The sequence below is a fragment of the Aplysia californica genome, unplaced genomic scaffold, assembly GCF_000002075.1.
Source record: "Aplysia californica isolate F4 #8 unplaced genomic scaffold, AplCal3.0 scaffold00433, whole genome shotgun sequence".
NCBI classification, from domain to species: Eukaryota; Metazoa; Mollusca; class Gastropoda; order Aplysiida; family Aplysiidae; genus Aplysia; species Aplysia californica.
Window position 1 is genome coordinate 237825 of NW_004797703.1, and position 11461 is coordinate 249285.

The following is an 11461-nucleotide window of genomic DNA, read 5'->3' on the forward strand; positions in this document are numbered from 1 at the left end:
GGATGCAAAGGACATCATTATACGGTGTGATAATTGTTCAGGCCAAATAAAAATTGGTATTTGTTCACGTCCCTGGCAAGGCTGTTGAATGACAGCAGCAAACCTTTTCTCCACAGGGTCATTTTGAAGTACCTTGTAACGGGTCATACATTCTTGTCCTGTCACTCGTTTCATGGTAAGGTTGAGAAGAATAATAATATGAGAAGGAAGGGAAATGTTTTCGGTTTTACCGATTTTGTGGCGACAGTGCCGATCGCTGGTGGGAGCCCTTAAGTAATACAAATTAACTATTCAGACTTTATAAATTGGGACAAAAAGGTCACCTCAGCGAAGCATGTGAACATTCTACGTATCAAACAGATGCCAGCAGTGAGTTTTCTTATCTGCGTATCGACCATACGACATATTCTCCTTCTTGTTTTGTGTCTGTTACTCTCTTGTAACACCCCTAACCTTCGGAACAAATAGCCCCAAATGTTGTTTAAAGTGCTGTAAAACTCTTACTAAAACAAAAGAAGAAAAAGGGGTAACAAGGAATCTGTAGTGCCTAAAAATGAGATTTATATTGCAAGAACTTTATTTTATTTCTTTGACGTTTCCCAGTTAGAGTTCAAAGCAGGTTAGTAATGCATTAGTCTTAAAAGTTAAGACCAAAAATTGATCTATCAGGTGACAATTCGTATTCCCGTGAGAAGCAACACCGAAGTTTCTCGTTCCAGGCTCAGTAAGACTGTATTTCTTGGCGCCTGCAGCCAACGAATATTTTGAATTCAGAAACCCTGTCCCAAAGAAAAACTTACTTATATCGTTGACTTGACCAGTCTTTATGTACACAGCCCACATCTTTCATAAAATCCGCCTGTCTGCAGCACATAGCCCTTAGTCCAGTGATGCCGTCCTTAGTGGTGTTGTCTTTATAGACGGTCTGTCTGAGAAGACGAATTTCGCAAGTGAAGGTTGGGGGGGGGGGCATGCAGAGGAGGTATGAGGCGAATATTAACATTATGAAGAAATTGGGAGGCAAGGGAGAGTGGGGGGGGGGGATACGAGAGGGATATGGAGATAGGGAAGGGAGATGGGGGGGGGGGCATAGCAGGCCACGAAAAACAGGGGGAGGGGGCGGTTGGGAGGTGGGGGGGAAGCGAATATAGAGCGTCGGGACAGGAAAGGGAGGACGTTGGTGGTGAAATACTCGTATGAAACCCTTGGTGGGAGTGTAGGTGTGGATTAGTTGCAGGAGAGATTAGTCCAAAACGTGGTTCTAGTTCAGGGTAAAGATACGAGGACAGTTAAACAATTAGTGAAAAGAGAGTTGGGGGGGGGGGTGCAAGAACATGGAGTGGATAGGAAAGAGGATTAAGTGCTTAAAGCGGAGGCAGAAAGGGTGACATGAAGTGTGAGAAGCTTAACCCTATCCGTACGCTCTGGGGTCATTTTGTACTCTCAGGGTTGTATTCTTCACATTTGATAATACTATTAGTGCGAAGATCTCTTTGAAACTTTCGTATTTCTAAAAAAAATCTTTTTGATAGACTGCTATGCAAATCGTACGGATCACATTAACGAGAAAATTTCCATCTTTGGAATGTTGTGGTACAGAGTTCCCCACGTCGAATGGATACGATAGTAAAACATGACGTACAGATAGGGTTAAGAAGAGCCCTAAGGTAGTCTTTTTTAAAATTAGAATATTTCTGTAGGATACCAATTAATTATTCTCCCTGACTTTGTTTGCTTCGTTTTTCGCTACCTCAACTACAGTGCTGTTTTTTTCCTGGTTTTTTGTTTATGTTATTTCATTTCATTCTTTTTTTTATTTCTATTTTTTATACCCCTTTTTAAAAATCTAGTCATGATATTTACTTTCTTTCATCCTTTACTATTTCATTTTTTTTCTGTTCATACTTTTGTCTAACTACCGGCGGGTGTGGCATAGTGCTGAGACGCTTCGCAGAAGACCAGAGTTCGAGTCCCGTCGGGGAGGAAATTATTATCGAGTATATGAAGAGGAGTTGTTGCACTTTCTGTCCAAGTTGGCACTAACAGGCAGGGTCGAAGCCAGCCTTCTTAGAAATGATATAAATTGTGTTGGTGGGTGTGTAAAAGCATGTTGTGCATTATTATTGCATATATATTTTCTTTTGCTTATCTCTCTTCAACGTGTGTACCTCCGAAAGCCGTTGATGAAAGCTCCATCAACTGCACACTTTGCCCTACCACTGGAATCCAGCTTTTGGAACTTGAACCAGTTCCACACCTCTTTCTCTTTGTACATGTAGTCCGTGTCGCATACCGAGGTGACTGAGGCGAAAAAAGTCGCACACAAGAGAGGAACAGTAAGAAGTGTAGCTACTGATCCAAACGTCATCTTGTCCTTTTGAGGCGCTGTATAATATGTGGAAGGGAGAGAGTATAATATGAATAAAGAGGAACCACCACCACCACCCCTCCCCCCCCAAGAAAAAAAATAATTTTTTTTAAAAAATAAATATTAGTAGGTACAAATTTGAATATATATTATTTCTTAATGCAACAGGAATTTATCAACACTGCTCAAGAAAGATTCAGATTAATTATTGGGATGACAACATGGGAAATGAAAAACTATGATAGTAAATAAATTACCGAACAATAGATATCGAAATAAGTAAGTGAAAACGGATGTGCCTTGGGCACGCCTTGAGAAAACAGAACATGGATATTAGATTTCCAACCAAGCTTCAGAATAGACTCTACTAAGAGAGAGGCAGAGAAGAAGGACCGAAACCACATGGAAGGGAAAATTATACTCCTTGCACACTGCAAATCAAACTTATTCGAAATCAGTCGGCAGATTCTTCTCCACGAAAGAGTAAATTTGATCTACTCCTTTTTTTGGCACACTACGATCAGTGCGACTCCTGGCCTTGAAAAGAAACTAGCTTGATTTTGATATTTTGAGCCGAATTCGGCAGAATTGTGTCAAAGTGGTGGCTTTACCATTTTATGAAAGAAAACCTGGCTAGCCCCTACTGAATAAGACTGAATTCGATTGGCAGTGTGCACTTGGTATAACAGGCAGACTTACAATAGATGGGATACGGTTGGACAACCATAAAGACTGCAGTAGCTCAAGACAGAAGTAACTGTAGAATTCTTGTTGGTGACCTATACTCAGGCCCGTCGTCAGAAAAGACGACTATGATAAAGTTCGTTTAATAACATTATGTCGTCTCATTTCCAATGACTAGGCACTTCGTCGTTGCAGCCAATAGATATGATTCACAACACGATGGAATGAGCCGTTCTTCAATTTTAGGGCATAAATGGAATTTTTCGTGCTATCTTACAGCTTGACCGTTAGTCATTTTTTTTCAAAAAATAAAAATACCCATCTATCTTCCACAGAAGTCGAGATAGTTCGGAATGAAGAAGGTAGGGGGCACCTATTTCCAACTGATAATTAGCGAGAAAATAACCGCTGAAATCGGATAACTTTCAAAACGTGATAGTGCTTGGGCCTTTGATCAACGTTGTTCAGTAAAACAAAAATCCACAGAGCAATGTGTTTTTAAATCAACATAAAAGGTGTTGAGCCAGAATTGTTAAAATCTATAAAAATCGACAAACGGAATAAAAAATGCCATTTTCTTATAATTTATCATTTTAGCAAGCTCCTGATTATACCATAACGCCTCATAATGAGTTCAATTGCAAGGACAAAAGTCTAGCGTCGTACTTGTGATAAGACCGGCTAATCCCACGGAGAAAATGTTAAAGTAGAATTTTTTTAAATAAAATTATTTGGCTTCATCACGTAGCAAAATGGCGGCCGACGGATTGTTCTAACACTTAAAGGTATGTCTTGTCAAAAATTCAGATTGACAGATGGAATGGATGGATAACGGTTCATTCGTTAAGTTTTTTTAAGTTCTGAGATATGATTTTTTTAAATTTACAAAATATATAATATATATATATATAATATATATATATATATATATATATATATATATATATATATATATGAGAGAGAGAGAGAGAGAGAGAGAGAATAATTATACAATTTAAATATGTATATATATATATATTATATATATATATATATATATTTATATATATATATATATATATAATATATATAATTATGTAATAGAAATGGCGTTGGCATTGTGGTAAGAACAGCTGGCCAAATATACATAACATTATATATATATATATATATATATATATATATATATATATATATATATATATATATATATATATAATATATTTTATATACACATGATGTATATAATATATATAATTATATATTTATTATGTATTTGTGTGTGTGTGTGTGTGTGTGTGTGTGTGTGTGTGTGTGTGTGTGAGAGAGAGAGAGAGAGAGAGAGAGAGAGAGAGAGAGAGAGAGAGAGAGAGAGAGAGAGAGTGTGTGTGTGTGTGTGTGTGTGCGTGTGTGTGCGTGTGTGTGTGTATTTTAATTTCTATACAAGTACTATGACCATTATAACCTGACGCAACATGAATACTAATAAAACTCAGTTACAATGTCGTGAGAAAACGATACGAACCAATTTAGGAAACGTACCTTCAGCAGCAAACAAAATAATTTGTTCACGCTGTGGTCTTGTTGAGGAGTGTTTTATAGCTGCTTCATCAAGAAAAGCAATTACTGGCCGTATTATGATTCCGATCAATAAACATTGACACTTAATTGTACTGTCATTTACACACACACACACACACACACACACACACACACACACACACACACAACACACACACACACACACACACACACACACCGAAACACAAACAGAGCTTTGTTCGTCTTGCTGTTTTGGATTATTGAGTAAGCTGCCTGATTTCACACTCTGCCGCAATCGGTGAAGTCCATCTGTGTCATGCATTATTTTATTGGTTTATCATTATTCACGATTATTTATGTGCTTATATCTCCAAAGAAAGTTGCTGAACTTCTATTATTAAGTGAAATGCAGCTCAATTTGTGTAGATAAGAATATGGGCGGACCTAATCCTGCCGTTTTGATTATCACGGTTTGTTTGTTGTTCTGTTGCCTCTAGGCTAAGTATGAACGTGGACATAATTTAACAGGTGTTTGTGGTGAAGTGGTTAGGCGCCTCGTCGATACACACAGAAGACTACGGTTCGTATTCCAAATAGGGAAAGTTTTTACCCAATATCTCGGTTTTCCTGTTGTCGTGTCTCATCCCTCTCACCTCAGTTGGCCTTTACAGGCATGATCTAAACCTGCTTGGCATGACCTACATTGTGACGATGGTAGCTTAAAAACACATGTAGGCTCATTCATCTTTTTAAAAAGTGGACATAATTTAATTTGTCCAGCTCATAGTGGTGGGAAGGTCTTTAAGTTTCAGCTCTAGGGAAGAGGTTCAAACCCCCCCCCCCTACCTCCCCTCTTTTCGCCGCAACGTTTTTAATTGTTAAGCTGTTTTTATGAATGTTTCCACTACGTAGATCTCTCACCTGCAGATACGTCTATTTTAAGTTTTACTCACTGAGCTGAGCTGGAATTTTAGGTTTGTTTATAATTTTATGTGACTCTTTTACTCGTAAACATATCTTTTAAAAATATATCCGACTAAAATAATATTCTTTCTTAACTAGTGAGAATTTCTTCCATTCCCTGTAACTCTTTTACCTGTGAAACTGTCTTTTGAAATCATTCTGCGAATCTCTCTTACCTGTGGGGATGTCGTTTCGAAGTTTTTTTCTGGCTTTTCTTTATTTTCGTTTTTCTTTGTTTTGTTTTTCTCTAACGTCGTCTCTTCCTCGACAAGCCGTCTTTTTGAAGTTGAATCTCGTTAAGTGTATGCATGTCTCATACATGTTCAGCTGTCAATTGAGTGTCGTTTTGTGGCTGGTGGGTGTTGTGGTGTAATTTGCTCCTTGTTTTCTATCGAAAATCTGCTATCGGTCTTTTCTTTCCCTCCTCCTTCTTTTTTGTGTTATGTTGCTCTCCATTAATATTTCGAATCCTCAGTGCTTAAAGGATCTAAATATTAAGTTCGTACTTAAACTAAAACTAAATCTAAAGACCGAATGTCTGAACCACCTGAGTAGAACTCAAAAGAGATGGTAAGACATTGACGTTTACAAGAGCAAAAAACAACAAAAAAACAACAATAAAGCAAATAAATCGATATTAAAAAACTTACTTTTCTAAATGTAAAATATATTTAATACATAAATTGTATATATTATAGGCCTATAATAGATATAATAAAAGTTCTGAAATGCTATGTTTGGTCAACCCTTCTATTATGGCTGTGAATGCTGGACAATCACTAAAGACAGTGAAAATAAAATAGAAGCAACAGAAATGTGGTTTCTTAGGAAACTGATAAGAGTATCGTGGAAGGAGAAGAAATCAAATGAGGTAGTGCTTGATGAAGCCCTCGTGGGACGCTCAATGTTAAAAACAATCAGGAAACGACAAATGCAGTTTTTGGGACACATAAATAGACATAAGGATCTTGAAAATCTAGCTCTCACTGGCAAAATTGAGGGCAAGTGAAGCTGGGGAAGGCCCAGAACAACATACTTAGGGAACCTAAACAAATGGGTAACAATAACAACAGGGAAAGATCAAGTAAACGTAGCTTTTTTGAGAGCATCCGAGCAAAGGAAGGAATTAAGAACCATGATCGCCGATGTCTGTCTCAGATCTGGCACTGGGTGGTAATGATATTTATATTTGTTTTGTTTTTGTTTTTGTAAAGTGTTTTACGGCGCTCGCAACTGCATAAGGTCATATGAGTGCGCGGGACACACCTAATATTTTCAGTTGGTAGGAAATTTTGAATTTTGGCCGGGTGGCGGCCGAAGCCTACTCTTATCGATTTTAGACCACCAAGGGATCTTTAACGTGCGCAACTTGCACACGGGCCCTCTGAGGATTTTCGCCCTTGTTCGAGAACGCTAGGTGTAGATCTTTCCTACCAGAAGATCAGGGGTGTGGCAGAAAGACAGCAGTAAGGAGGAGCCAAGTAACAGTAGAAAGGCTGCAGAGAGAGTCAGGAGCCCAGAGGAGGGGGCAAAGGAGGTGAGAGGTTGGGGGCAGAAAGTGGAAATGAAAGCTAGAGAGCAGGAAAGAAGGTGAAAGGAGACAATTTTAGAGAAGAAATTTTTTCGGTCGCTACCCGGTTTCGAACCCGGGACCTTTTGAATGAGAGGCCAACCCCTTAACCTCTAGGCCACGAGAGCCCCCTAGATATATATATATATATATATATATATATATATATATATATATATATATATATATATATATATATATATATATAAAACCGAACATCATGCCTATCATCAACAAAGAAGTCGTTGAATTGTTTTTAATTGTTTGATTTTCCTGGAAGTTTTATATCTCTCTTAACATCGAATGTCTTGAAAAAAATGGAAGTCATAAAAGCAGATCACAATTTAGCTTGTCATAGATAGACAGACAGACAGACAGACAGACAGACAGACAGACAGACAGACAGACAGACAAACAGACAGACAAACAGATAGACAGATATGATAGATAGATAGATAGATAGATAGATAGATAGATAGATAGATGGATGGATAGATAGATAGATAGATAGATAGATAGATAGATAGATAGATAGATAGATAGATAGAAGCTCAACTTTGTATATTATCTAAAATCGATAGCGGTGAAATGATCCAAAACGAAGGACCCTCATGCATTCAATGAAATCGACACATAAAACTATTAATAACATTACTGAGACATGTCAGGCGATTGATAAGTGATGACACTGTATCAGTTTTAAGTCTGATAAGAGGTGTCAAAACCAAAAGTTATCGCACTCGCCTGGTAGGTGTTTTTGTGCGAGTAGCTCAAAGTCCTGTTTGCCTCAAGAAAGCCTCACTCAGGTCGACGTCAGTCACAAGGTAAGCATCAGATCAACTTTCCCCGTTGTTGTTGTTTCGTTGGTTTTTTAATGAATTATTTGTAACACCAAAGGTGTATACGAATGAAGGAAGAATTTAGAAAAATAAAAGTTTGAACAATTATGGCTAAGAAGTATAATATTGAGTATCAACATTCAACTCTGCTGGCATAATCAATTTACAAGATTGAAATGATAGAGAAAGGTCCATCTCTTATTATGTCTATTGAAACTGTATGCAATTATACACAGAGCTTTTCTTGCCTATTCAAATTATTATCGCTCTTTCTCTCGATCTAAAAATAAATTCCTTTTGAAATTATGCTCAACAAACATAATATTTTATGAAAAATTTATATTCTGTGCATACCTTATCTTTGAAAAAATGTTTCATTTTTTTTGCCGTGAATATCTCTAAAATATTTGAGTGTGCAGAGCAACTAGTTTTTTCAGTTCAAATATACACATTGCAAATTCAAAGACCGCATAGAAAGACCAAATTCCACCTAGCAAATCCAAATATACAAATGACGTCATAAAAAGTCCTAATACAACAATAGCAAGTTCAAATGTAATCATAGAAATCTCAAATGTAACACATAGCAAATTCAAATTCCACATTGCAAGTTCAAATGTAAATATGCTTGAACTAGAGTAAAAGGAGGCTAAGTGGGAGGCTGGCGGGTGCTGTGGTGTGGTTTGCTCCTTCTTTCCTATCTAGCATCTATCATCCTGATCTCTCCTCCTTTTTTGTGTCTGTTACTCTCTTGTAACACCTCTAATCTTCGGCACTTACATAACCTTATTGCGTTGCAAGTGCCGTAAAACTCTAACTAAAACTAAAAAGGAGGCTAATATATAAAAATATAAGAAGTACATCAAGGTAAGAAGTAAAAGGGTTTCGTTTTTTCGGCCATGAAAAAGCTAGACGTAAGCCGTGTGGTGCCACAAAGAAGAAATCACGTGAAACGAAAGTAATAGTTAAATTATGTTAAAAACTGAAAATAAACTAATAAACTTACATGTTTAACAAAAACGAATGTTATAATACAAATCAACATACTGCTGGTATATTATAGAACTAACTGAGTGAAATCTAAAGCCAAGTTTGCTTTTATTTACTTATCGTTGCACTTCAAAACGTTATGGCTTATAGTCTTGCATTGATCTGAAGGCTGCTGCCATTTTCACTATAGTCACAGCTTGTGTTTTTTGTTCCATCATTTGGGCAAGTGTGACCATCCTTTCTTGATGAGTGAGCTGAGTGAGCATTTGGTCTTTTGCTTCACCGAACCAAGGGTTCAAATCGTATTTCCAAATTCACAAGCGTTCTCGTTGATGTTAAGAAAAGATGTGTAAGGGGGGGAGAGGTAGATATTTCTTCCACAATCTATTAACGAGTTGCCATTTAAAGCCTGTCTTTGTGCACGAGCGTTGCAACATATAAAGCATACTTCGTTGAGGGGATTGTTGAACCAGTTTCTTAGAGGGATGGGTTGAGACGAAAGCTGCCATTCCATCCACTTGAAAGTCGTGAAAGATCAGGCCACCCTTGTCACTGACAGCAAATTAGGTCCTTATGGCATCGGGCGGTTCGGTCCCCTTCGACCCTGCATTACTCGAACAAAGCATTGACCACTCGATCAACGGCTTGCTACCAGCTTCCTCACTATTGGCAAATTCATACCGCTAAATGTTCTGCATCAGCCATACTGCATATTGATGTCTAGTTGCTTCAGTCCTCTCTGAATTTCTTTCCGCGGGATAATTCTTGGGATTTTTTAAATGGTGATCAATTCACCTTAAAATTAAACTGCTTATGATTGTCGTCAACTCAGTTTGAGCACATTAAAATGCTTGTCATGTTGAATAATCTTTGTAGAGGATATTTGCTTTTGTTATGTGGCATTTGAACTTGCTGTTGTGTTACATTTGGATTTGCTATTTGTACATTTGAATTTGTTACGCACAATTGTGCACTAAAATTGCCTATTGAACATTTGAACTTTCTATGCGGCGTGAAACTTTCTATGTGGCATTTGTATTTCTTATGTGTACATTTGATCTGAAAAAACTATATTATAATATCTGGTTGCTTTTTCGATTTCAGGGCATTTCTCGTCAGAGCGGTACACACAGAGTGGGAATAGAAGCAATATAAAACAAAACAAGTTTAAGGGTGCTCCTTCAATGGAGATAACGGCGGTCATGGTCCAAACCAAGCTAATAGCCGATGTTTCGGTTTGAATAAATAAAATCTTAATATTGTCTTCACCGTCTTTTCCTTGTCCAAGAGGGAAACATTTCTGGCCTTGTTTATGTGATGTAATTGCCAAGCTTTTTGTCCTCGCATGTAAAAGAAGTAAGTTCGATTCCCTAGTGGTGAAGTCTAATTAATCGAGCATCTGCATCTCTCTGCTGGATGGAATACTTCGCCCCACTCTGCTCAAGTCGGTTGTGACACGCAGGGTCGAATCTTCTGGTATAGAAAAAAATTTCTGTCTACTTTTCACTGTCATGTTTTATTCTTGTAGATAGTTTCAGAGACTGTAATTCCCTTTGAAGTATTCAAATCACTTGAATTGAAGCTGTCCTCTAAATAATTAGGTTTGTTTATTTGAGTATTCGTATTGCCCTTTGAACCTGTCCAAAATGACCACAGATCCATTGTCTAGGATAAAGGTGGTCGTCTTTGACAGTTGCTCCTCTTGGACAGTGACAGTATCATTTTTTTAAAGAAAAGAAAAACGGAAGTGGTGGGGAGTAGAAAGTGGCCGTTAGTTTGTACAGGTGGTTGTCTTAGACAGGTGGCCGTTTGAGCAGGTTCGAATGTATGCTTCATTTTAAAAAAATTTCCTAAACTATTCTTTTTCAGAGTTTAACAATAAGAAAAAGAAAGATCTAAAGAGCCGCAAAATGCAGGTGCTGCTACCTTTGTGTGTGTTGATGGGGGTAGCCCTCGCCACCCCAGTGTCCCATCTCGAGCCGTTGAGTGACGCTCAAATTGACTACATCAACAATTTCGCTAACACAACATGGAAGGTGAGTAGGACTTTTTCTTCTTATCCTTCAGCTTTTAGGCTAGAAGGACGTTTTTTTTCACGAACCTTCCTGCAATAAAACACTGCATTGTATCCTCTGTAAAACAACAACAGCAACAACAGCAACGACGACGACAACAACAATCACAACAACAATAACAACAACTACAACAACAACAACAACAACAACAACAACAACAACAACAACGACGACGACGACGACAACGAAAACGACAAACCAAAACTACAGTTACAACGACAAACCACTGTAAGAATAAAACACCACCACCACCACCACCAACCACAACAACAACAACAACAACAACAACAACAACAACAACAATATCTACGCTTGTTCTACTCTTAAAATTATTAGGCTGGTCGTAACTTCTACCCAAACGAGCTGGCCCGCGCACGCAGAATGCTGGGAGTTGATATGGAAAAAAATGCCGTGTTCATGAGGTAAGCATAACCTCTCTCTCTCTCTCTCT

General features: G+C 37.9%; 2 protein-coding genes across 2 annotated transcripts in view; one reads left to right on the forward strand and one right to left on the reverse strand.

Annotated features, from left to right (window-relative positions):
- Window positions 1-732: 732 nt before the first annotated feature.
- LOC101851065 lies at window positions 733-2388 on the reverse strand. The gene is made up of 2 exons (XM_005104726.3): window positions 2169-2388; window positions 733-929 (listed from the first exon to the last, which is right to left on the reverse strand). The coding sequence occupies exons 1-2, from the start codon at window positions 2366-2368 to the stop codon at window positions 797-799; spliced, it is 333 nt and encodes a 110-aa protein (XP_005104783.2). The 5' UTR covers window positions 2369-2388; the 3' UTR covers window positions 733-796.
- Window positions 2389-4795: 2407 nt separating this feature from the next.
- Window positions 4796-11461, forward strand: part of LOC101854431 (cathepsin B) — a gene marked incomplete at its 3' end in the record, with an annotated part of 19098 nt that continues 12432 nt past the window's right edge. Inside the window, 3 exon segments of the mRNA XM_013086083.1 lie at window positions 4796-4837; window positions 10805-10971; window positions 11347-11432. Coding sequence (XP_012941537.1) covers window positions 10846-10971; window positions 11347-11432 — 212 coding nt within the window.

Excerpts from the sequence above, each read along its gene's own strand:
- LOC101851065 (XM_005104726.3), bottom strand. The coding sequence starts at position 2,368 with ATGACGTTTGGATCAGTAGCTACACTTCTTACTGTTCCTCTCTTGTGT. Across the intron at positions 930-2,168 it reads TTCATCAACGGCTTTCGGAG|ACAGACCGTCTATAAAGACA; the intron begins GTACACACGTTG and ends TCGTCTTCTCAG.